General features: G+C 44.4%; 2 protein-coding genes and 1 long non-coding RNA gene across 4 annotated transcripts in view; 2 read left to right on the top strand and 1 right to left on the bottom strand.

Annotated features, from left to right (window-relative positions):
* The window catches only part of IntS4 (integrator complex subunit 4), a 78,553-nt gene extending 59,103 nt beyond the window's left edge, over window positions 1–19,450 (top strand). For both annotated transcript variants that reach the window (XM_050189955.3, XM_055077477.2), the window contains 3 exons: window positions 4,986–5,154; window positions 12,752–12,872; window positions 19,240–19,450. In XM_050189955.3, coding sequence (XP_050045912.1) covers window positions 4,986–5,154; window positions 12,752–12,872; window positions 19,240–19,409 — 460 coding nt within the window. In that variant the 3' untranslated portion in view covers window positions 19,410–19,450. The remainder of the gene's footprint in view (window positions 1–4,985; window positions 5,155–12,751; window positions 12,873–19,239) is intronic.
* Window positions 19,451–21,798: 2,348 nt separating this feature from the next.
* Window positions 21,799–23,261, bottom strand: Lipt2 (Lipoyl(octanoyl) transferase 2). The gene is made up of 2 exons (XM_050190005.3): window positions 22,725–23,261; window positions 21,799–22,045 (listed from the first exon to the last, which is right to left on the bottom strand). Exons 1-2 carry the CDS (start codon window positions 23,188–23,190, stop codon window positions 21,819–21,821), a joined length of 693 nt encoding a protein of 230 aa, XP_050045962.1. The 5' UTR covers window positions 23,191–23,261; the 3' UTR covers window positions 21,799–21,818.
* A 116-nt stretch (window positions 23,262–23,377) lies between these two features.
* LOC140215904 (uncharacterized) lies at window positions 23,378–25,453 on the top strand. The gene is made up of 2 exons (XR_011892498.1): window positions 23,378–24,433; window positions 25,101–25,453. It is a non-coding gene; the product is annotated as an uncharacterized lncRNA (long non-coding RNA).
* The last annotated feature ends 1,391 nt before the right edge of the window (window positions 25,454–26,844 follow it).

Genomic DNA, 26,844 nt, shown 5'->3' with positions numbered 1-26,844 from the left:
CTACTGCTTTCTAATTGGAATTCTTTGCCTAACTTCGTTGCTTCGGAAGTTGGTTAATTAATCTTGACTAATTATCTAATCAAGCAAGATTTTAAAAAGTAGCGTGACACACTACATACAAAAATGAGCAACATGCATTTGGTCGCATCGTCTTAGAGTGCATTGGCATATTTTTAACCCTTTGAGGGTCGATTTTTCTAGCCACATGCGACCGCCCAGGGTCGTCATTTTTTTTTTTTTTTTGCAGATTCCAATTCTTCTGGAAGACTTATATTGAAAAAAAAAATTATCGTAATTTTTCTAGGGGACCGTAAAGTAAGAAAAAAATATATTTTGTTGGTATTTATGTACTGTTTATTCATGAATAACAACTATAAAAAAAGGAAATAAACCTATAAGAATAAAAAATTTGGTGCATTGTTATACACATAGTTCAAGGCTTAGAAAATGCGCACCTGAGAATAATTCGCAGCTCTCAAATGTTCCTGCTCTTACACTAATATTCACGTCCATAGTGTAATCAAACTGCGCAGGTGAGCGCAATCAAGAAAACTTTGTGGTTGCGTGGCAGTCAAAAAAGCAGAACATGTGACAAACTTCTGCTAATCTTCATCTTATCACCAACCAAAGGCAATTAGTTTATGCGCGTCTCCAAAAAAGAAAGAAAGAAAAGAAAATGAAACGCATGCACGGCGGCATCTTTCCTATGCGAACTCCTGTGAGCACTAAACGAGCGAAAAACAGGTGGTCGCCCTTTGTGCGATTAATAACGAGGTAGCCATCAGTTTAGGAAGCGCAAGAAGCTGAAATAGCCCGTGGAACAAAACCCAAACCACCGCCCATCCGCACGCGCCAACTCGTGAGCGGTAGTATATAGACGTACCAGAGAAAACTAGCTCTAAAACATACCATCATCATCATCATCAGCCTGGCTACGCCCACTGTCAGGCAAAGACCTCTCCCATACTTCTCCAACTACCCCGGTCATGTGCTAATTGTGGCCATGTTGTCCCTGCAAACTTCTTAATCTCATCAGTCCACCTAAATTTCTGCCGCCCCCTGCTACGCTTCCCTTCTCTTGGAATCCAGTCCGTAACCCTTAATGACCATCGGTTATCTTCCCTCCTCATTACATGCCCTGCCCATGCCCATTTCTTTTTCTTGATTTCAACCAAGATTTCATTAACCCGCGTTTGTTCCCTCACCCAATCTACTCTCTTCTTATCCCTTAACGTTACACCCATCATTCTTCTTTCCATAGCTCGTTGCGTCGTCCTCAATTTAAGTAGAACCCTTTTCGTAAGCCTTCAGGTTTCTGCCCCCTAGGTGAGTACCGCTAAGACACTGCTGCTATACACTTTTCTCTTGAGGGATAATGGCAACCAGCTGTTCATGATCTGAGAATGCCTGCCAAACGCACCTCAGTTCATTCTTATTCTTCTGATTATTTCAGTCTCATGATCCGGATCTACGGTCACTACCTGCTTATAGTAGATGTATTCTCTTGCCACTTCCAGTGCCTCGCTACCTATCATAAACTGCTGTTCTCTTCCGAGACTGTTAAACATTACTTCTTTGACTCTGAAAGGGTTAAACTCTGGCTAAAGTTAGCTTAAACACCCTGCTAATCAGTCTTTGACCCTCTCCATCCGAGAAATACTTATAAAATGGTGCATTTTGTGCATGCACTCTTTTTCAGACTGATAGATTTTTTGGGTTGTTTTCAGAGTGCCTAGGGAGTCCGATAACATCGGAAATTGACTGTGTAAGTGAAACGCTGCTATCTCACTTGGGTGGCTTATACATTTACTCCTAGCTAATTGTGATGATTGTGGCAACCTTCTAATGCTATGAGCCATATTGACCCCTGGATCTGGCATACCTAGCATACTGGCAACACTCATCACCTTTAATTATTAGATGTTCAGATTAGAAGGACTTCAAAATTTCCAGTAAAAAAGAATTTTATTCGCATCAAATGTCAGCGTCAGCGGTGCACATCTGCATGCAGAGTTGGGCAGTGCATATACAACTTGAACACCAATGTGCTCAGTGTTGTGTGATTGACGTTTCCTTCTAGCTCAAGAACTGTTCTGCTGGCTTCTCTTTCAGCTTTCACTTAATTTTTAAGCCAATAGTGGCCTGCCTCAGTCCTAAATATGCTGTCTACAGTTTGGAAAGGCCTGTAGTTTGCGAGGTTATTGCCTGCACCAGATTGCCACATGGATCGACGCATGTGGGTTGCAGTGGTGGGGCAGGCATGGTTCCGATTCCTGTGCATGTCAGCTCTTGTATATGGTTTTCTGAGCCCCCATTGCCCAATCTCAAGTTCTCTCGCAGTGTATACTGGTGACGTATTCTCGGACAATCACTTTCAACAACATCACTTTCAGCGCGCACCGAGAATGTGTGCTCTGATGCCACTTATCCACTTGATGTGCTAGCATGAGCAGTATTTAGGATGTCGGTGGTTTGGGCCTCCCAACTTGAACAGGAAATGTTATTATTAGTATGAGAAGCATGGACGATGCATTAGGGCGATGCTGGCAGTGAACTTTCTTATAGCTGCAGTTCAACTGAACTTACGATAGACACACATAAATCACCCTTGGTATTATGCCCCACTTAGCACCTCTAGCATGACCAGTAGAGCTTACAGTTTGTATGTCAGCTACTCTTCGTTCAAATTATCCAGTTGGCATATTTAGCTTGAAGCAATGGGCTTTTTCCTCAATAGAAAAGCATATGCACCAGTTGCAGCATTTGAATATTGTGGCGCTAAAGGACAAGACAAATTAACTCTTTCGTTACCACGAGAAAATGGTCGTTTTTTATAGGTCTGGAAAAAAAATTGTTTACTGCTACAAATAATATTCCAGCACACATTGCAGCATAGCATATTGTGCGTAATAAAATCCCCTTTCCAAAAACATACGATGCCAAACAAAAGAATTTATTAGGTAAAGCATAAAAATTCTAGAAAGCACCATTTTTGCTGTCAGTTGATAAAAACAACAATAAAAAAACATGATATATACAATAACATTAATATCAAAGGAAATTCAGAATATAAATTTCAGAGTTAAATAACCCAGGAATAGTGTCTGAAAAAATAAATGCTCACTACTCTATGTTCCTCGGATACAAAAAAGAAACAAAGACTGGTTCATCGCTCATGCCATGCGGTGAAGCTGTTGCTAGATTTTGTGAAGCATAGGTGCACTCCACACTTTTCCTACAAAATGTCTTGTTTTTGCAGTCCTCATAACACATTCTGCAGTTCTGCCTTTTCAGCATCTTCTGAGGATAATCTGATGAGAAGTCTAAGGAACATACTTCACCGGTTTGTCTAAAGTCATGCACATCTTCCACGACCGATTGCTCTCAGCACAGCTGGGCAACTACAAGATTATGCATCCAAGCATATATGTTTGCGTGCATTTTTGCAGATTTTCTTTATCACCTCTGCAGAGAAGAGTAAAAAGAAATCCCGCACCATTGTAAACTGTCTTGCGCTGATCCATAGTGCTGGGCCGAGACTTGCTTCGGGCGGCCTTTTTGGTATTGATGGAAGTTTCTTTACCGCTGATGGCAGCACACCATAACCAAACGAGGCATGCATACCGAAGGTAATCAGTAGAGCTCTCAGGTTGTGCAAAAAGGTAGACAGATAAGCGCGCACAAGCAAGGAGACCGCTCAAGGCAGTAAAGGAAAGTCTCCGGTGAACAGCTGCGGATGTCCCATGCCGACTCAAAACATTGTCGCCGTCAGAGCTTGAATCTACTTTGCTGTCATCCTCAGAATCAAAACTCGACTCTTCATCACTAATTTGAAGTGCGGGTGCTGCATAGTTTCGAGCATGACATTTTTCTCATGACACAGCCGCATGGGATGACGCCATGGAAGCGACTTTCGATAACTGCGCAGTGACACCGGCAGCGCTCCATGCCGGGATTTTACGAAAGAACCATTAGCAAAACTCTGGGAAACTGTAATTACTTTGTTTAGCGCAAAACAACAGACACAAGAAAGATGACAGGACAAGGCACTACTCTCAACTGACATCATTTTATTGCGTCACGCCTTTATAGACAGCAAAAACTACAGGAACATGCGCAATGTAATAAACAAAGTAATTATGGATTCGCACCAATCAGCCTGCCAATGCATTGTGCTGAACTATCTGGGAAACTGGTTGCTGAAGTCAGGTCTGCATGTTGGACATGCGGCGGACCTTCAGAAATACACTTTAGCAGAATAAAACAACTCAGACTGCAAACTAAAGCTCACTTGTGAACAGCTGGCATCATTTTCGGTTAATTAGCACTACTCAGCACTGTTGGACAGCAAAGCCGGCGATATAATTTAATTCTTGATTTGCTGGGAGTCATTTGATTAGAAAATTTTGCTGCTAGTGCAGCTTAATCGTGAGTGGCATGCTTTCTTTCTCGAGCGCAGCACAAGGTAACAGCCACATCTTTTTGCGCTACAACACATGCACATTAGTTTGCAGAAAGGTCCGTCAAAAATCACACCATCGCCGGAGCGAGAAAACTTAAACTGATTCTGAAAGTTCAGTGTCTGTATTTACTACTGGATGGCCTTAAGTAGATAAGAAATGGCTCCAACATGTCGAAATCGGCGATCTACAGCATTGATCGCCAGTTATCAATTTGAATAGGTGTGGTAACGAAAGAGTTAAGCAATATGTAATTTATCAAGGTTGAGTACACACAAATTCGGCATCAGGCAAAGATAATAAAGAATTCAGCAAACCGTTTGTGCTTCCAAGACAAGGTCACGATCTCTAGCTTGTCTATGCTTACAATAAGCATTCCTTGGAGTGCTGAGGGATTACTGACTTGTCGTATGAGGTTGTATCACTTATTGCATTTGTTAGACGGTCAAGAATGTGGCTGGTACATCGTTTAAAATGGCAGCTGTGAAAAGATTGTGTCACTAAAAATATTGATCTGTTGCCCAGGGCCCTACCAAATGCAGGACTGGAGCGCATTAAGCAAACACGTGCTGTCCTGTATGAGCCGGCCGGAGAAACGGACCTGCCACAGAAGTTCACAGCAGGTCTTGTGCTGGCTATCACCTTGGATGCTGAGATAGAGAGTGTCCAAGATATTAGGAATGTTCGTGTAAAGGTGAGTGCACAAAAACAAGGCAGGGAAATGCCTGGGAATTTGGTATCTTTGGAAACAATCAAGTAATATTTTTGGAGTCTTGGTCACTCCTAATCAGTAAAATTGAACTACTGTTCTTGCGGTAAAATCAGCTGTCATAACAGCCTTTGTGACTATGTGCTTTACACAAGCTGTCTTTCACTCTTTCTTAAATTGCAATAAGTTTTTTCTTCTCTAATTTGAAAACTTTCCGGTACAAGCCTTGTCAGTGCACATTCTCTGCTGTGAGATGGTGTAGCTTTCTTGCTTCATTACCATTAGTTTACTCTTGGCAACCCAGAAACAATTTCAGATATGATAATGCGAACTCTAGCTATGAGATTAAAATATGTAGAATGTTTTCGCGTAGCGAGGTGTACTCACTCAAGATCGCCTGTGCATTGCACCATTCCTACCAACGAAACTGCATTGCTCATGTGCGTTGAGGCAGTAACGCAGTTGAGGGCACAGGAGGGCTTCGCAGTAGTATGACTGCCCTTCATTTTGCTTCCTTGCAAATATGGCCCCTCCTGTGCACATGTGTCCATAAGCTCCCTACGAGAGCAGCAAGCTGGCTTTCCTGTACATCTTGTTCATCAAACCAGTTGAGCTACTTCCCCTATGCTTTCCCTGGCTTTGTTGTCTGTTTGCTTCGTATGGTTGTAAGTAACATAAAGTCAAACACCTCGATTCACCCTATTCTTCTCACTTATGTGATACCAGACATACCACAAGGTACTTCATCGTGCATGCAGGAAAAGAAAGATGGCCAAGTTATATGACGTTACAGAATGACAACTCCAATTCCAAAACACCCATCTTGTAGCCTCGGAGCGTTTCCTCAACAAAGAGGTGTTTCTTGTTCCTCTGGAACTTTTTCACGGTCTTTGCATCCCCTTCCCAATGTTTTGGCATGCCACGCCAAGCCGCAGCTGTTGTGCCATTGCTAGCGTTGCGACAACATTCTCATTAAAACTCTTTCCTTATGTGCCCTGTTAGCCCGCTATCAGTGGTTTGAAACACTGCTTTCGAGACCTTCCACGCCGTTCATGGACACACTGTGTCATCAGACATGATGGAGGAAAACTATATTTTTGTTTGCTAAGCAGTTCACATTTTTTTATGCTCTCTGAGGTTTCGCGATCGTCAAAGTAGAAAGCAATAAATGACTGCCTCCGAGAGCAGTGCGCATGCTTCGAATGATCGCAGACCTCATGATTGTGCTGCATCTGCGGCTGATTTTATCAATGGAATCAAGCAGCAGCAAGACTGAGGATGCTGCGTTTTCGTCTTTGACTTTGACTCTGAGAGTGACAGCAACGCAATCCAACCCAGAACATTGGCAGCTGCAGCTCGGCAGGCCAAACTGTAGTGCTTGCAGTTAAATTTTTGTAGTGCAATACCTGTGCAATGAAAAATCAAGATTTTTTCGGAGACAGTGCCTGTTTGATGGCAAGACATATTGTGTATCTCAGAATTCTTTTTACATTTTTATCTTAGTAGATACAAGCGTGTCTTTACAGACTTTGATCAATTTTATCCCGCAATCTTGATTCTGGCAATTTATATCTTTTTTATGACATACATCTCTTTAATAAAACATTTATGCGTGGACATTTCATTCATTAGGCTGTTTGTTTATGTATTACATGAAATATAGAGTGCAGCAGTTTTTCAGAAAGAGTTGTCTGGTGTAAGCTACAGAAAATACATATTTTCCCCACGGTAGGAAAAGAGTTAAGCTCTGAAATTAACATTTCTCTTATTTTTTTCGCGGCTGTGGCGACATTGTAACGTCTGCAGTTGAAAAGACGTTCCACATCCACCTCAATGAGTGGTGCTGGCTTGCTGGCTGAACTTCTTGCAAACTCATATTCACACACACACAAACAGCACAGATAGTGAACGTGGGGACAACCGCTGCCGTAGCTCAATTGGTAGAGCATCGCACATGTCATGTGGACGTTGTGGGTTTGGTTCCCACCAGTTGCAAGTTGTCTTTTCTTCTACCCAAGAAAAACCTACCTGTTAAATTTTGTTGAATTTTGGTACCACATGATCTTTTCACACTGCAACTGCATTGTCAAAGTTTCATGAGTAGCACTTTATTCTTTAAAACACTAACAATGGCGTGCTTCATAAAGTATGCTGAGCCTTTATGGGAGTAAAACCTGGTGCAGGTCATCAAATGTATATGCTATATTTTGGAGCTTCTTAAATCATAAAGGCTTGCAATGAAGCATAAAATGAAACTTTACATAAGCCCACATGATATTCTGGTAGCAAAGTTAGCATTTTAGTGAGGAATATTTTTTGCTGAGAGGTGTTTTTACTATTGAAGTGTGTAGTGGGATTTCATAAAGTAATGAGGAAGGACTTTGGTGTTGCTTTAAGAGGCACATGCGGTCAAAATATATTATTGGTGCAGATCTAGACGTGATATTTTAAGAGGAATGCAGGCATTTAAGGCTAAAATGAATCGGCATTTGATTCATTGGTAGTTGAAACATTCAGCAGACTTGTGGCATAACCGCCATTGACAATCAGTTCTTGCATTACAATTCTGTTGTATGATTTGCTTGGTGATATTTTCGTTACAATTTTCTGACCTTTCATTAGATGGTTTCTGTCTTTGGTTCCCCAATGTGGGTTGCCCTACTTTCATTGCTTAGCTCATCTCGATTGGCAGAGGAATGTACATCGTCTTCATTGTTCTCGGTTTCTTCCCACTTATTTTCCAATTTGTAATAAAATGCTGCATAAATTGTCTGTTGTTTTAAATGATCTTCATATGACACCTAATAGTCTTTTATTTATCTAAATTTACTGTAACACTGCTCACTATTTTATTCACTGAAAAGATAAGAGCATCGTCATCTTTGTCAGCAGCAAGAAACGAACAAGGAAGAAGAATGGAAATCTTGATGTAGTCCTTAATATTTTTTTTACCTGCAACTGTCCCTGATGTTTTTATAGCCAGCAAAAATATTTTGTCAAAATATTTGGAGGACGCTTAAGCTTCGCCTTTAAGAGTGAAGCATGATAGCATTGAAAGATCCCTGAGCGCTTCTCACGCTTCCCGGCAACTACAGCTTATGTAACCGCAGTGTTTACCGGGGGTATCCTGGCAGTGAATGCTATGCACGAGGGGGAGCTTTGCGGTTCTTTTCTTGATCGTGTGCAAGGAAGCGAGGGGCCACGCCACTCTTACTAAGGCAGACCTTGAATGGTAGCTGGAAAATGCTATCGCGTTAGAAGGGGTTTGTGTTTGAGTTTCCATGTAACAGAATTATGTTTTCTCCTATATTCAAACAATAATCCGACGCTATCATGTCTGTAGCTTGCGCGTGAGTCGTACTTTACGATTTTTCTAACGCATTCTACTTTGAGAAATTCAATTAGTTTAGTAATGTCTGCGCTATACGGAGGGCCTGTGTGGATAGGTGTGCGTGGTTCAGAATGATTATTCCCAAAACCATGGTCAACGCTGGATGCGGGACGCTGATGCTGAATTTTCTGAGACACGGGGCCCTTAAAACCATCGCATTAAAATCATTCTGTGTTCTTCGGGAACAAGCACAGCCCTCTAGTGTACACATAGGCACAGCGTACTTTACAAAGTACACCAGCATTCCTTTTCTTGCAATGCTATAAATATGTATAGTATATGGAATATCATGCACTCATCGTTTACGCCATTATTTTCTAAAACTTACGCACAAACTTCAGCTTCAAAAAGACGTATGCTATGCGTGACAAAAAAGAAAGAAAAGATGCATATACATCAGCTCCTGCTATGTTCTGCACTTCTCCAAGTTTGACTTTGAATAGATCAAATACATCATGCAGCTGACAAGAAATTACAATGTGGTCATCTTGGCAGGACCCTTCTTAGCAAAATGGTGTACTAAGAAACACTGTATGTTTCTTCCTTAATTACAGTTAAACCTTGACATAATGAAGTCACTGAAGTTGGCAATTTTCATCGTTATAGTAAAATTTCGTTGTATCGAAATTCAACCTTTTATGCAAATAAGTACAGTCATTGACCAATTTTTCTTAAACAAAGGGGCTGCAAAATGTTCCGAATTATCGAGCAGTTGAAAAAAGCAAATTTTAATGAGAAAGCAATTAATTTTGATAAATGTGGTAGTCGGCGACAAATGATATGGTCTCATGCCACATCATCGATATGGTCACATCGGCGGTACAAATAAGCGAAGTCAGCCTTGCTTTCGCATGCACTTCGCCCCTGCAGCTGATAGCGTCGCCTGCACTGGGACAACGCTATCATGAAAAGTGCAGGCGGCGGGTAGCAAATGTTTTGTCTGCCTCTTGCTCCAATGGGTCACCGAAACTCGAGGTTATGCAACGTCGAATACTAAATGTGCGGGAAGACTGCTTGCATGATGCCACGTCGTCTCGGCACAGTCACACTTTGCACATGCGGCAGGTTACCTCTAAAGCAGGGTGCGAGGCTGCGTATACGCTCAGCCACACTTACAGCCATAGGAAACCATAGCGGAGAGAGAGAGAGAATCAACTTTTGTACTGAGCCCTTAGTGACGGTTGGTGCGCGCTGGCACCAGATGGGGTGGAACCTTCTTCTCAGGTCCCATATGCGTCCAGCAGTTCCTGGCCCCTAGCCGCCAGCGCGAGCTGGGTCGGTAGGTCGGGGCTGGACAACAAGGTCTCCCATCGCTCGGGGGGTTTGGGGCTGGGGAGGGTGGGAGGTAGGGATGGTGGGGGGTTCTTGAGCTTAGTGCACTCTGCAAGGATGTGTGCTAGAGTGCCTTTTGACCGTCTGCAAAAAGGGCATGAATTGTCATGCTCTGTTAGGAACATCTTGTGCAAGAGCACGGGATGCGCTAGCGACCCCGCTTGCGTGCGTCGCACGATCGTTTGCTGCATTCGGCTGAGTTGCGGATGCGGACGGGGAAGCCTGCATCTGCCGCTTCTGTACATTTGCGTGATTTCTTTGTAACTTGTCACGGGGTGCGGCAGCTCTGGCTCGTCCTCGGCCCGGATTGACAGTTCTCGGGCATAGGGGTCGGCGAGTGCGTTGCATTCCACTTGCGAGTGAGCCGGGACCCACACAAGCTCAACGGCCTGTCCCGGTGATTTGCATTTGGTGAGGATCGCTAGTGCCGCGGGAGAGATGTTCCCCTTGCGGTAGCTTGCGTAGGCGGCCTGGGAGTCTGTGACCACGGTCCTCACTCCCGGTTGTGCGAGTGCGAGGGCCACGGCCACTTCTTCTGCTTCGGCTGTATTCGTCATCCGTATCGACGCGCCTGTGACCAGTTTATCGATGGTGGTGACGACCGCTGTTGCTCTGGTTCCGTGCTTGGGAAGCGAGGCGTCCGCGTAGAGAACCTCGGGGTCCTCTTCCATCTGTCGAGCCAGTGCCTTGGCCCGTGCAGAGCATCTCTCTTCGTTCCTCCCCGGCTGCATGTTCCGGGGGAGGGGCTTGGTCTTAATAATGTCTCTCCACGTTGTGGGGAGCGGCTCCGTTGTCGGTTGCCGTTCAATTTGCCATCCTATCTTGCGTAGGACGGCCCGACCATGCTCTGTCCGGCTCAGCCTTACTCTCTGGTGGGTTAGGTGTGCTTCCACCAGCTCTTCCACTGTGTTGTGGGCACCCATTTCCAGCAGCTTCTGTATTGACGAGTAGACTGGGATGCCCATGGCGAGTTTGACTGCTTTCCTTATCGTCTTGTTCAGTGTCTCGCGGTTCACCTTTGCAAGCTAAAGGTACGAGGCGGAGTATGTTACGCGTGACACGACGAATGCCTGCACCAGGCACAGTGCGTCTTCTTCTTTGATTCCTCTGTTCCGGTTGGTGACTCTCCGGATCATGCTCAGGACTTGCTCTGATGTGGTCTTGATTTTGTTGACGGCTGCGTGCGCCTTGCCGTCGCTGCGCAACAGCAGGCCCAGTATCCGGATCTGCTGCGTTGGCTTGATCTCTGTGCCGTCGATGGTGATGATTATGTTCGGCGGCGGCTCTTTCTTTGGTCTTCCGGGCTGTACCATGAGCAGCTCCGATTTCTGTGGAGCGCAGCTCAGGCCGCAGGTCGTGGCATACTCGTGGACGGTCGTTGCCGCTCTCTGCAGGGCTTCCTCCGCCCAGGCATCGGACCCCGCGCGGTTCGTCCACACCGTTATATCGTCGGCATAGAATACGTGGTCCACGCCCTCGATCTGATTGAGTAGTTCGGGCAGGGGCAGGAGTGCTAGGTTGAAAAGCAGAGGCGACAGGGCAGACCCCTGTGGGGTACCCCTGTCTCCGAGCTCCACAGGCTCTGACCGTTCATTTCCTATCCGGATAGTTGCTGTTCTATTGGTTAGGAAATCTTTAGTATAGCCGTAGGTCTTGCGGCCTATGACTATATATATATATATATATATATATATATATATAAATTGGTGCACGTCTATATATATAGACGCGCACCAACTTACCCCTCCCGCCCCTTCGCGCGTGCTTGATCGCATTACTGCGATCTCGCTCCCCTCTCCCTCTTTCTCTTTGCTTGTACAGGAAGGCGACACTCGTGAAGCCACCATTTTTCCTGTTTCACCCTCACACACTTTCCTCGCATCTAAAGCACACATTGCGCATGGGGCGATAGGATCTTATCGCACTTGGACTTTATATGAAACATGATGCGGCTCCACTTCAGAACGCACTTGGAGAGCTGTGTTTGCCAGCAGCCGCTTCTAATTAAATCATTTGACCATCTGCATCCATGAAAGTTTCCATTTATTGTCTCAGCATTCCTTTGCAGCGGCAGTGAAATTTCGTTATATTGAAATCGCATACACACACACACGGTTCTAGATACAGGGTGTTCTATGGACAAGAGGTTTTGAAAAGTTAAATACTTCGTTATATAAAAAATTCGTTATATTGAAGTTTGTTATATCGAAGTTTAACTGTATTTACAAATGAAAATGGTACTGTACATTTAAAAGTATACTAGGCTCTAATGGGTTAATTTTCCATTATGCTTTCCTTGGCTTCATTGCCTGCAGGCATCATGTGGTTATTCCATTAAAAAAAAAAAAAAACTCTTTGGTTCTTTTGATTCTTATTGTTCGTTCCCAAGCTATATTTAATATGTTCTGTCTTAAACGATGCACTTTTGCACTGTCGAGTACCCCAGTGAGCCTCAGAGCTCAAGTAATGAAACTTTGGTGATTTTCTATAATGTGCCTGATCACCCCACACACTTCTAACGTTGCCCTCGACATGCCCGCCATTATTTAGAAATTTCACTGCACTAGCTTCAGTGGTTCTGTCAATGAATTTTCCTGAACATTTAGAGAGCGGGCATTTTCCACTGCATCTAGTCTCAACCACAGTGTTGCTGTATGCTGTAAAAAGATTATTATGCTATGCTTGTGTAGATACAGTCACTGTGTTCCCGGGCTAGTCAGGATCTGTGTGAAGACTCATCCCCATGAATTTAGAGCAGACAGCTTCCTTCTTGCTGTGTGTTCCACATGGTGGAATATTTACAGAAAAGCAGGCATGTTGTGTGATAAGGTTCAGTTGTGCCGTGCTGTTTGCTTGCAGGTGAGGTACCCAGACAAACAGGTACAGCTTATCCTACCTCGGCTTGCAGACTTCAGGCAGCTGGAAGACCTAAAGTACCGGCTCTATACAACTGTGTTGCTCTCGCATGGTGTCTGGTCAGGTGAGACCAAGAAGCACCACTTTTCTGCACTTTTTACTTTCGTTTTCTTTTTTATTTATATAATGGATGCACTTAGTTTTTACTGGAAAGTACCACATATTGCCATGTAAAGGCAACTCTTCTTATTTTATATTTGTGTCCGAATGGAAAAACAGACACACTTGCTACCATGTGCAACAATCTTGGGAAGCTCTTATTTTAGCTTCTTTTGCTGGTCATTCATTGAAACTGGAATGTAACCACTGAGTTGGAGCAGCGAAGCCACGCTGTTGCCAAGCCATCCTCAGGCAGAGGCTCTGGCATTGCATTGTGCAATTAACTACCATGAGAGCTTGTTGATTTGAGGCATGCCGTTTGTTTGAATTTGTGAATTTGAACAATCACTTAGCAGTCTGTTCCTTCTTCTACTGCAACCTGTTATTTAGCGCTCAAATTCGCTCCACCACCCATAATTCGAACTGTGTACCGCCATGCCTGGCCATTTTAAGCAGCCACACTACCACGCCACAGTGCATTAGAGCACGTCCAGGGTTGTCACAGGTGATTTACCATGCTTTGCTGGCACCGCAGCCTCTGAGATCTGTGAACTTAGAAGCACACATAGGAGCACCTACCGCCAAGTCTCGGAGGCTGTAGCAGTGTGTGAGATGGCAGCGTCTTACGCAGCAGAGTGGAGCTTTTCAAAGTCACAAAGATATTGCGTAGCCTTGGAAGCGTCATTGCGAGTTGGCTGTTGCAGCCTTGAGTTCTTGCACATTTTAGCGATGTCATTTTGTGGCAAGTACCATGCTGAAATTAAAGGTTCAAATTTTGCACGTAGTTGATGCCGGAAATTCAAGCAAGCAGAAGATCACCAGAAATCACAGCATACCTGAGACCACGTTGTTGAGGTACATTAAGGAAATAAAATGGTGGAAGATGCCTATAAAGCCAGAACTGCCAAACACCAGAATAGACTTTGAAATGCTAAGTACCCAACCTTGAAAATAGTGATGGTTGCGTGAATTAAAGAGCAGACTGGCTAGCATACCACAGCTTTTCCACATAGCATAAACATAATGTTGCAGTTGATAGTGACTGGAAGCACTATAGTGACTGATACGGCACGGAAGCAACAAAAGCTCGCTGCATAAATATGCAATTAGGTGTACAAATAACAGAAATTCTGCGGTTTTTGTGTGTAATGTGCACATGCTCACAGTGAGACCTGTTTCCTGGGGTCACCTACTTAGCATCCCTTTCCTCTGGGCATCAAGCAACTGTGCTTCCTGATGTACGCATCTGTTTGTGTTGGGCTGCTAAGCACGAGGTCGTGGGGATCGAATCCTGACCACGGTGGCTGCGTTTCGGTGGGGGCGAAATGCGAAAACACCTGTGTACTTAGATTTAGGTACACGTTAAAGAACCCCAGGAGGTCCTAATTTCCAGAGTCCCCCCACTATGGCGTGCTTCATAATCAGAAAGTGCTTTTGGTATGTAAAACTCCATAATTTAATTTACACATCTGTTTGAAAAAGATCACTCAAGCTCAAAATAAGATCAAACTTCGAGCACGCTGATACAAATGCCATTGCACATGGCAGCTGCAAGAGAAGGCATAAGCACACAGGAGCTGCACAGTGTATGAAAGCTTGAGCCACCGACCTGCTTGCCTTGCTGTAGAAATAAATTTCTGTTTTGTGCTGAGCACATAGCATAGCAACAGTAAATGGGTGCAGCTATATTGACCAAATCTATTATTGCTGAAATGACCGTTTATGAGAATCTTACTACTTAATGCAAAATTTAGTTCTGGTAGTTTCCTTGTCCAGGTACTGGAAAACTTGTGGCTGTCAACCACTGTTTGTTATTTAAAGTCAGGTTGTCTCGTATCCCAGTCAGATGAGCAAATTTGGTGACATTTTGAGCCACCGCACTGTGCCTCACCAAATGTCACTTTGGCGACATGGTGCTAGACTGCAAAATGAAGTGTCACTTGGGTTTGATGACAACAACAATCTATGAAGCCATAGGGCTTGGTATGATTCTTAGCATTTTCAGTTTTAGGAACAGTTACAGATTTATTACGAAAAGAAATGCTTATTCACCAGAACCATTGCAATAAAAAGCAAATAGAGTTGAACCTGGCAATAACGAAGTTGGCAGGGAGCACAAAAAAATTCACTTTCGCAAGAGTTTTGTTGTTGCTAAATGAGACAACACAGATGGGTAATGCATCGCAGAACGAAACCTTACTGTCAAAATTCCATTAGCCTACTTTGGCAAGCTTGGCTTGAGGATATAGAACCACATTGCCAACAGTACAAAGTGCGCCGCATGCGCCGATCAGCAGTTGCAGCACTGCCGTGGAGCAGTATTCTCGATCAGTTGCTTTCGGAGATATGATTACTTTTGCTAGATTTTGTGCAGCTTAGCACTGGACGCAGAGCAACAGTGCTTCACACATGCAGCAGCATTTCTCCAGCGCACACTGTTGCCCATAGATGCCGACACGTAAGGTGCCAAGCGCAAGAGTGATCATATCACGTATACCCGAAGGCAATCGATCATGGTCACGGCCCCTTCATGCAAATCTTACATTCGGCGTCAAAAGTGCGCGCAATGCCTGTCAGGTGGCGCTAAAACCAGCGTTCTTGAAGCAAAGAATATGTGTTCCCGGACGATCGCTCAATCACGGCCCGATGCGTGGCACTCCATGCTGCGACCATCATATAAAGCACCATAAACAATTCCACATTGGTGGGAAGTGGATTTCCTTGTTCTTTCTGCATTTTTCTCACCGAGGCGCGCATTACGCACTGTACTGGGTGTGCAACAGCTGTGTCACATGTCGGTAGCAACATGCGTGCTTCGAACGGGTGATCAACAAACAAAATGGTGGCCATGACGTGTTTCCAGTGCACGCGATCACTTGTGGCATGCTTCTGGCAAGCTTCTGGCGCTTGGTTGGCACCCACGCAAATGTAACGTGGTGGTGTATTATGCAATTTTAGTGCAAAGCAATTGCATTTGAGCACATTTTGGAGCCTGCTAGTCTTGCACGAGCATATGCGTGGTTATGTTATGTTCCGGCAAATTTCGTTGATGCGAGATTGTAGTACAGCGACATTTCATTTTTGAGAGGTACAAAATGCTTTGAATCCTATGGGCGCTCACCAGGGATATGAAAACATTTCGTTATCAGGAAAACTTCGTTGCGGGATTTCATTATTAGCGGTTTCAACTGTACTATAATTTCATTAACACGTCTATTTGTTTTCAGCCGATGCAAGCAAGGAACATATCTAAAATCCAGAGAGTCAAAATGGCAGACTCTGCGTCGGACAATTGGACTAGTGCTGAAAATGAATGGTTCAAGTTTCTCTTGGCTTCAGTGATGTCCCCGGAATGCCCATAGCACTTTAAATCACAAAAAGTGGTCTTAGGATTAGTGCCGACTTGGCATTTAGTATTTTCTTATTCATTCTTAAAACACTTTTATTAGGGCTGCACATGAGTGTGTTTGTCGAACAATCTCGCTGGCAAGTGCAGTCCACAGCAAGTATCACTAAACCTTTCCGTCTTACAGCCTGCGAATAACACTAATGTCAATGTGCACTTGCTTAAATCACTAAATTTACCCATCTGGCTGGGGTATAATCAAACCCAAGCCTGAGAACCACAGCTAAATTGTAAAGATATTTTTTGGAAGTGCCCGAACTTGAAATGAAATTGACCAGAGAAAGAAAATAATAATAGTTACTGGTTGTAACTAGGTTGGCTTCTGAGGCAGCAATTGAAGTGGGAGGCTAGCGACCAAGGCAACCAGTAGGCAAACTCTACCAAGTAACAAACGACCTAATAAAGAAACGACTAAAAATGAAAGTGTCCAACTCAAGAGATAAGATAGAATTCGCGGAACTGTCATAACTGATCAACAAGGCGAAAATAAGTGATATTCGAAATTATAATGCAAGAAAGACTGAAGAAGCCGTAAAAAATGGACGCAGCCTGAAATCAGTGACAAAGAAACTTGGCCTAGGACAAACCAAGATGTATGCACTGAAAGATAAGCAGGGCAATATCATTAGCAATCTGGAAGGTATAATAATTACAGAGGAAGAATTCTATACTGACCTGTACAGTACCCAGAGGACTCGGGAGAACTCCATTCGGAACGATAATGAACAGGATACAGAAACTCTTCCTATAACTAGAGATGAGGTCAGAAGGGCTTTGCAAGACATGAAACGAGGAAAAGCGGCAGGAGAAGATGGAATAACCTTCGATGTAAACAAAGATGGAGGAGACATATTGCTTGGCAAACTGGCCACTCTTTATATGAAGTGTCTGTCGACAGCAAGGGTCCCAGAAAACTGGAAGAATGCAAACATTACACTAATCCACAAAAAGGGAGACGTTAAAGAATTGAAAAATTATAGGCCCATTAGCTTACTCCCAGTATTATATAAAATATTTACCAAAGTAATCTCCAATAGAATAAGAGCAACACTGTACTTTAGTCAACCAAGGGAACAGGCTGGCTTCAGGAAGGGATATTCTACAACGGATCACATCCATGTCATCAATTAGGTTATCGAGAAATCCGCAGAGTACAATAAGCCTCTCTGTATATCGCTTTCATAGATTACGAAAAGGCATTTGATTCACTAGAGATACCAGCAGTCATAGAGGCATTACGTAATCAAGGAGTACAGACCACTTACATAAATATCCTGGAAAATATCTACACAGATTCCACAGCTAGCTTAATTCTCCACAAGAAAAGTAGGAAGATACCTATAAAGAAAGGGGTCAGACAAGGAGACACAATCTCTCCAATGCTATTCACTGCGTGCTTGGAAGAAATATTCAAGCTATTAAACTGGGAAGGCTTAGGACTAAGTATTGATGGCAAATACCTCAGCAACCTCCGGTTTGCCGATGACATTGTTCTATTCAGCAACACTGCAGACGAGTTACTACAAATGGTTGAGGACCTTAACAGAGAGAGTTTAAAGAGTGGCGTTGAAGATTAATGTGCAGAAGACAAAGATAATGATGAATAACGAGGCAAAAGAACAAGAGTTCAGGGTTGCCAGTCAAAGTATGTTGACCTAGGTCAATTAATCACAGAGAACCCTGATCATGAGAAGGAAATTCATAGAAGAATAAAAATGGATTGGATCGCATACGGCAGACATTGTCAGCTCATGACTGGAAGCTTACCATTATCATTGAAAAGGAACTTGTATAATCAGTGTGTTTTACCGGTTCTGACATTTGGGGCAGAGATTTGGAGACCGACAAAGAAGCTTGAGAACAAGTTAAAAACCGTGCAAAGATCAATGAAATGAAGAAGGCTAGGCATAATGCTAAGAGACAGAAGGAGTACGGTTTGGATAAGAGAGCAAATGGGTATAGACGATATTCTAGTTGATATCAAGAGTAAAAAATGGAGCTGGGCAGGTTGTGTAATGCGCCGGTTAGATAACCGTTGGAGCATTAAGGCATTAGGGTTACAGAATGGTTACCAAGAGAAGGGAAGCACAGTAGAGGACAGCAGAAGACTAGGTGGTGCTATTAAATTAGGAAATTTGCCAGTGCTAGTTGGAATCAGTTGGCACAGGACAGGGGTAATTGGAGATCGCAGGGAGAGGCCTTCGTCCTGCAGTGGACATAAAATAGGTTGATGATGATGATGACATATAAAATGTGACGAGTGCACTTAGGCCAGCGACGAATACTCATACAGTTCTCTTTTTCTGTTTTCTTTCTTAACAGCCACCATGTGTTCACAATCTTATATATAATGCCAAAATTAACAGCCCGGCCCATATGTATTCGAGCAGTAAAACTGGTGGTACTACTATAAGTCATAATCTATTCACTAACTCCGACATGTCTAAGCCAATATGTGCTCGCTAATACATACGAGGGTGAATCGGAAAGTCCTTGATCCTAACTTTTTCTTTTTTTCTTAACATTTCTACGTTGGTACCGTCATTACAGGAAGCACAAACTGCAACAGGCCATGCAAAGAGCAACCAAAGACATGCGCTGAATATTAAGCTTCCTTCCTTGAATAAGACCAGTTTCCTACATTAGTTGGTACTTTCTTGTAAAAATGTTAGTTCTAAGCCACAGTTATCTTTTGTATATGCAGTCTTCTGTTGTATCAATATGTGGATGAACAACGAGATTTCTTTTTGCTCTTTAGACATTTGTAGTGCTGCCAGCACAGCAAAAGACCTACCGCACAATTGTAAAGGTGTCACTGATGGAGTGGCCTTGGCAGTGACAGAACATACATGTAGCACAGTTCACGTTTGGCACATGTTCCTTGCTCTGTCCATATCCAGGACTGAAGTGAAATGTTTCTCTGCAGAGGCGCTGCATGTCGAGATGGGTCTGGTGCTCGACTTTGCAGACACCGAGGTCCACAGCAAGGGGGCCCAACGATCAGGTCTCGGGCTTCGTTCTGAGGACCACACCATTGAGCTGTGCAAGCCTGTGCGCGTCTATATTGCACCCAAGCCTATCAAGAGGGGACTGTGATTCACTGTACAGATTGTAGATTAAATATCTTATCACGTAAATCACTTCTTGTCTGTGTCCACAGCTCTTCATTGTTGTGGAAGAGAACATGCATTGCAATGGTGCTGTCAGGTGTGTAGCTTGGTTCCTCTGCAGTAAAGTTGAATTCCACACAGTTACTGCTTTGTTCCATCACATGTTTAACCTTGTTGCTTCCAGAATTTCTTTTAGGTCCTTTGTTACAGCGCAGCCCTGGTAACAAGTGCTGCTATAGCTTTTCTCCAAGCCACTGGGCTGGACGCACAGCTTTAGAGATGCCACAACTCTGTGAATTTGTATATATACATCTCTTCCTTATACTATCATTATTCATCAGCCCTTTCCCTCCCCGTCCCTTTTCCCCAGTGTAGAGTAGCAGGTCAGAGCAAGTTATAGCTCAGGCCGACCTCTCTGCCTTTCTGTAAATAAATTTCTCTCTCTCTCCAGAATTATTTGCAAGATTCATTTGCTTGTCACAGGTGGCCTTGACGGAAGCATTCACTCAGAACTGCTGCCTATAACTTATTGCCATTGTTGCTGAGCGCTGCATAGCCATTATGATCAAGGATTATATCTGCTTTTATGTTATCTTCATATCATTTTAGTGATTCAGCTATTTGTGAAAGCATGTACAAAAACAATGCACATTATAATTTTCGTTCTAATTAGCCAGCCTTTTAGGTCCTTTGGTTGACATTGTTTCATGTCGTTCAGTAGACCTCTGTTAATTCGATTCTCACCGAAGCTTCCGGTCATCGGCCATACACATATATGGGCCCAAACCCCTGTTATTTCAATCTAAAAATTGGCCTTCATCGGACAATTCAAACTTGACTGGTCAGCTTTGCTGCAGTACAGCTCTTATGGGGTGAAGCATTCCAAAAATGGAAAGAGGTCACTGTAACTGGACATTGTATGCGTTCCGTAATTATACGTGCGTGCACATGCTGTGCACCGAGAAGCGGAGAAAAACCATTATTGTTTTGGAAAAGCTAGCGAAAATGAAGGCGGTAAGGTAAATATTCTCCCAAAGTCGACGGGACGTTTAAATCTGGTGAGAGCGGCGGTCTATCCAAATCTCTGAAGGCTTGCCAGCAAACTTATTAGGCGTCTCGGTGTTCGTACTGTGACCAGAGATGGCACATGTGTGTGTGTAAATTAAGGAACATGTGCTATGTCCCGTAACAGTGGCACCTTTCCCCTCTTGGTATGTAGTGCATAATGTATAGTGGCAAAGCTAACTTTAAATTAAGGCAATTACTGCATGTGTGCGTGGAACGAATGGGAGGCGCTGCTGTCTAGCTCGGCCCGGAAAGATCAGCTACGACTGATCCAATGAGCTGAGCAGATATGCCGTGCCAGTGAGGCCTTTGAATCGGGGCACCACCCTGCAGGACAAACTCCATTTTCACCCCTTACCTCCTCGAGGGGACTTGGGTAGGAGCCCATCCGGTTTCTGTATATAATGAAGTTTTTCTACTATTACTACTACTGCCAAGTAAACAGCGTGTTTCTGCATTTTATTTCTGCCATTTGTTTAATTCGACATGCTGTATAATTATACTTGCGGACAACTTTTTATGGCTATGAAAGGAAAGCTACGGGTGCATGGCTGCTGCATATGTGTTACCGCAGCAAGTAATCCGGCAGCGTTTGACAATGCTTTTGGTTGCTCGGAACAGGTGCTGAATCGACGCAGATTCCCCGTGTGACAATTTTGCATTTCCCTAGACACGGAAGAGAAAAGCTGCAAAATAAGCAAACCTTTTCACTCAATGGTGTATTCAGTCTTATTTAACTGTTGCTAATAAGGTGTTCATGTTTTGTCTTCCCCAACCTAAACTAACCTGAATTAAAATGCAAGACCCTTTCCAGAAGTGCTCTCACTTGCGCACACTTTGCCTCCATAGCTTTCCATTCATAGCCACAGAAAGTTGTCTGGAAGTATAGATCAGTTTCATAGCTCCCTTCAGGATTGCATTAATGGAAGTCAACTGTAATTCCTTTTTGGACAACCTTTGTCACTTCATTGGGTTCATACAGAGATGGTTATCTGCTTGTTTATTTGGATACCTTCAGGGCCCACAGGGCAGTTGACACACATTTGTCTGGTCACAGCGTTGCATCTCGTTTACAATTGCAGTATTTCTCGCTTGGAAGTGCACTGCAAAGGTTGTTCCATACCCAAGTTGTAAAAAAAAATGTTGCCACCTGTCGCCAAGGGGTTACTTGCCTATTGTAGAGCAACATGCTGGGATGGTTTCTTGGCCGATTGTCTACTCTGTGAGGATGGGTGTTCTGTTAAATCGAACAGCGTGGACAACCTGCTTGGTGCAGGATGCACAATTCAATCAACGTTATGTCAGGCACATTGTAAGGGAAAATAAGTCTTTAACCATTTATTTCTCCAATAGCAGTGCATTTAAATTGCTGCTCGAAGGCAGCCACAAGAACGGGATAGGCCTCGTTGATTGTGACAAGTCGCCCAAGTTCCTGACTCAGCGATGTCACTCCCTTGTCTGCAATGCCACAAGGCACAATGTGATCGAACCAGCTAAGGTCTGTGTTGCAGTTGATTGCAATGCCATGTGTTGTGATGTACCTGCTCCCATGGACACCTGAAAGGAACATTGTGAAAGGTATCCTAAGAGCACTGTGCATGCAAGCTGGCACATTTTAAGTACAGTACAAAGAGTAGATATGAAATCATTTCAGGTGCTCCGGCCTGATTCTAAGCAGCAGCATATGCTAGTTTCACACTTAAAAGCTTGGTTGGTGCAATGTCACAGGCCTCAATCCTATTGGTGGCATTGCTTGTTCATGCAGGCTAATTTAACACCTACGCTCTTTGTACGGCCCGAATTTCGTGTTTGCTCTCAAATATATGCTTCCAGTAGTCCATGGTAATTCGCTCCACATAAAAGGCGCGTTCTTTTTGTCAGGTATTCAACTTGAGAACCGGTGATCGTGCCCGCTAGTCACGAATCACAGTAGGCATAACACAAGCTGTTTTCGCAGCAATATGGCTTCTACACTTTGCATAGCGGCCCATTTAATCTCATTTGGCTCGTGAACGGCTGTTTGCAGATGCCGACTAGAAAAAATCTGGCCCGACACTCAGCTATTTTAGAAAAGGCTGTCATTTGATAGGTGCACAGGGCATATGTGGACCATTTTCTAGGTGAACTTAATACCCCCCTAATCAATCATTCTCTCGCAACGCTAAACAGTACAACGGCGGCCAGGACGTGAAGTTCTGTTGCATTTTGCGAAACTACGCTAATAAAATTGATTTACCTATAGCAGCAATTTTATTGTCTCCGATCCAAACGCCCGTGTTCTCTGTCGTCTTTGCATCAAGCTGGAAACGCGCACAGAAGTTGATTATCATCCTTTCGAGGCTGTGAACGTACGAGCGCATGCTCTTGTCGTTGAAGAACGAGCCGAGGTATAGCACAGGATAGGCAACAAGCTGACCTGGCCCGTGAAACGTCACTAGACCGCCACGATTTGTTCGTACAAAGTCGGCTTGTAATTTTTTTAGTCTTTCTTCAACTTCAGTCGAGTACTGCTTTGATCGGATTCCCACGGTGTACACTGGGTCGTGCTCGACAACGAGAACTGTGTTTCTCGTCGCTGTGCCGTGACGATTGCTGGCAACTTCTTCCAGTAAAGTACGCGCCACTTCGCTCTGTATCTGATAAGCTTGAGCGAAGGCCATGCGGCCAAGGTTTTTAAACTTGACTAAAGGCAGCGAACCCATAATTTGGTTCGAGGTTGCCGCAATGTTAACTGACTGCCTCCTTGGCCTCCTTTACTAGATGCCCGCCGCGTCACTCGCTTTTCCATTGTAGCGACGGTTCCCTTAGTTCAGCATAAATTCCGTGAGGCGGCGCTCGTTGCCTTTTCAACGGCTGAAGTCAGAGAGGCTGAATTAATCTCATGGGTGGCGGCAATGGAAAAGAAACCTGCCATGAGTAACTACTTAAGAGGGAAAAACGAAATCAGGAAGGAAACCATTTATGATAACTCAAAGGGAAGCTCATTACTTTTCGAAGCAAGATCGGGATGCCTTAGAACACGCACCTATAAAGCGAGATATAAGAAGGAAGAAGAAGCATGTGCTTGCTGCGGTAAAGCTAGGGAAACGACGGAGCATATTTTATTAGAATGTGAAGACGTCTACCCAGCGGTCGATTTAGGCACCACTGGCCTTTTTGAAGCCCTTGTTCAGCGGGACCAGTGGTAAAGCAAACAGGTCCGCAATAGACATTAGTAAGAGGCGATTGCAGGATTGGTGGAAGAAAAGCAGGGAAACGACAAAAGACGGAGACGTACAAAAGCACAATTCGCAATAGGGGATCAGAAAGTTTGGACGCGGTAGTTCATAGTGTTTTTTTTTTTTTTTTTTCATTGGTTAACCTAGGTAGGATATTAGCAAGGAGGATATATAAAAATTGCTGGAGTGGAGAGAGCGCGCTCCGACTGAAGCCTCCGTCCGCCATCTTACCAGAGGCAGAAAGCGCGCTCGGCGCCGGCGGCACCGGCTCTCGCTGCTGTTTTCGTGAGTTGGTATGCAGTGCAATTTGATGTGAGGGGCATGTAAACACCATCGATTTGATTATGGTTGCCTCTTGCGTTGCCTACGGATGTGCGAACAGGCTGAAGAAGGGTTGTGGCCTCACGTTTCACCTGTAAGTACACGAGAACACGTTCATTGAGCCACTACGCTCGCGTTGCCGATGGATGTCAACTGATAAGTTGTGTGTGTGTGCGCAACGACTAATAGTCCTGGAATTGCCGACAGGTTTCCAAAAGATCCGGAGCTGCGGAGCCTGTGGGAGCGGGCTGTTCGCCGTGAAAGGTGGCATGCAAAAGATGGAGATCGCCTTTGCTGTGTTTATTTCGCGCCGGAGTGCTTCAACCGCACCGGACAGACAACACGACTGCGTGCGGGTAGTGTTCCTTCTGTGTTCCCTGCGTTTCCGGAGCATCTACAGAAGCCCGTGAGTATGTTAGAACGTCGCGCGATGTATTTGTGGCGGTCTCGTTTTCGTTGAGAAGAAGTGACCGTGATAAGCCGGATAAAAATCAACACTGTGTGCCCTGCCAGCTGCAAAAGCGAGAAATGCGACTGAGTTTCTCGAGCTCATTAGACCGCGGATGTCGTTTTCAACTAATGTCGTTAAATTTACCATTGTCACAGCTAATGAAAGGCATTACCTTTGAATGACATTCTATGAAAATTACACCAAATTTGCCGTCTGGCAGGGTCGCCTCAGCTAAGCTGTAACCATGACATTGGATAGAGACCGCTATTGCGCCTAGATTTTGCACAGCTTCAATTTTTTTTTTTCATTTTCATAGGATAAAAAGTACGAAAACTGCTACTCATAACCGTAGGCTGCAGATGCGGCTCCAGTCTGCAAATCTGTTCAGTAAGCGCGCGTCGGTGGTGACGTAAAGAGATCTAATTAATATGCAAGCTCAGATGCTAAACAAAATAAACAGGCTAATGATTTGAAAAGATGCTTAAGCAAAATTTGAAAATAACATACATCCACCTTTATGAAGCAGTAAGTTTTGGTAGTAAACGAGGCATAGCTTTACAACTGCTCTTATTTTTCTCTGACTTGAGACTCATCAGATGTATACATATGGCGTCTATTTCAGATGAAAAGGAAGCGTCCAGGCCGCAAGCATGAAGACTGGTTCCAGAAACTGGAGGACCACATCCTTGATCTTGATCCACTTGATAACCATATTTATATTTTGTGCAAAAAAATCGCTGAAGAATATATAAAAGTGAGAATACACCACATGACGAAAGAACGAAACTGTGAACTGATCAAAAACAAAGTGAGACCACTTTTGTCGAGGGTGATTATTTTCAATCACCAGTAGGGTGTTTGTCATGGTGTTCTTGACCGTATGTGAGACTTTCTCCTTAATATCTGCTCATTTGAACTTCCTTCTGCGTATCAGTTGGCTGCTGGTTGATGGTAAATAAACGACTACAACTAGAACCACACATTTGCATTCCTTTCTAAATGGGAGCAGCTGCATCAGCAAAGCGAAAAAGCGCGAGCGCAGCTGCATTACGCTTTTCTCCTTAATATTTGTACAGTTACACTGCCTTTTACATGCCAGTTTTCTGCTAGCTGATGGAAAATAAATGGATATAACTAGAACCACTCGTTTTTGTTGCTCTGTAAATGCGAGCAACGTCATCCGCAGCGCGGAAAAGCACGAGCGCGGCAGTGCTAAGCTTTTCTGCCTAATATTTGAACTGGCAAACTGCCTTGTACATGCCAGTTTCCCTCTGGTTGAAGAAAAATAGACGTTTAATACTAGAACCGCTCGTTAGCGTTGCTTTGTAAACGCGAAAAAGCGCGGCTGCGCTATGCTTTTCTCCTTAATATTTCCGCAGTTAAATAGCCTTCTTAACGCCAGTTGGCTGCTACAGTTGATGGGAGATAACCGTTTACAACCAGAAGCACTTGTTTTCATTGGTTTCTGAATGCTAGCGCCTTCATGAGCAGCGCGAAAAAGTAGAAGCGCGGACAGGCGCGGTTGCGCCGTTGCCTTTTGCCTCTGGTAAGATGGCCGCCGGCCGTTCGGCGCGGCTTCACCCTTGCCCATAGGCGCGTATAGGCAGCTTCCACTCCAGCAAGTTTTATATATCCTCCTTGGATATTAGACAGCATTGTAGCAAGAGCTTGGTGGCGCAACCCACCGCCCCGTTCCAAAGGGGACGCTCATAACATCTATCCATCCATCCATCCACACGGCCTGTCAACTTCCGGCGGCGGCCGAATGCTTCCGCCCACGGAGGAAGGAAACTAAGGAGAGGCCCTGACGTCACTCTTTGTGAAGCAAAAGTGAAGCCGGAATTTGGCGTTGCTCATGGCGATGCTCCGCCTTTTGGGCCACCCTCCTCTCTTGTTTACATCTTTCGCGAAACCACGCCGCGCTGCGCGTGGTGTCGCGCGCGCTCGCGCAACATCTGGCAGAGCACGGTGCAGGTAACACAGCGCAACAAGACACGGTGACTAACGCAAACCCGCCCACTCAGCGCCTTTGCCACGGCCCGAAACCTACCACAGCAACACGTGTGAGCGCTCAAAACCATAACAACGCCGCCATTGTGGCCCAAAAGGCGTGGCCATACAACAAAAAAAATAAAAAAGCAGCAAAAAAATTAGAACCTACTACGTCATTTCCGCCACACTTTTCTCCTAGCGCGCGGAGGGGGTAGGGCCTCTTCCTTCCTCCGTGCTTCCGCCCATAGAGTTTCCTACAAGAATTACTAGAGAGAACTCTGGCGCTACTGTCTACGGGAGCTGCAATGGTAGGGTAGCCACCCTAGCAATGGGAGCGGTTGTCCCAGCAACTCTATGCTCCTGTCATCACCCTT

The sequence above is a fragment of the Dermacentor andersoni genome, chromosome 2 (genome assembly GCF_023375885.2).
Source record: "Dermacentor andersoni chromosome 2, qqDerAnde1_hic_scaffold, whole genome shotgun sequence".
In the NCBI taxonomy this organism is placed as follows: Eukaryota; Metazoa; Arthropoda; class Arachnida; order Ixodida; family Ixodidae; genus Dermacentor; species Dermacentor andersoni.
Note: the sequence above shows the minus strand (reverse complement) of the source record. Positions and strands in the feature narration are given on the sequence as shown.

What these genes read in the sequence shown, in the direction of transcription:
- Lipt2 (XM_050190005.3), bottom strand. Translation starts at nt 23,190, where the DNA reads ATGGGTTCGCTGCCTTTAGTCAAGTTTAAAAACCTTGGCCGCATGGCC. An exon ending in CAATAAAATTGCTGCTATAG is followed by an intron (nt 22,046 to 22,724) that starts GTAAATCAATTT and finishes TGTTCCTTTCAG; the next exon opens with GTGTCCATGGGAGCAGGTAC.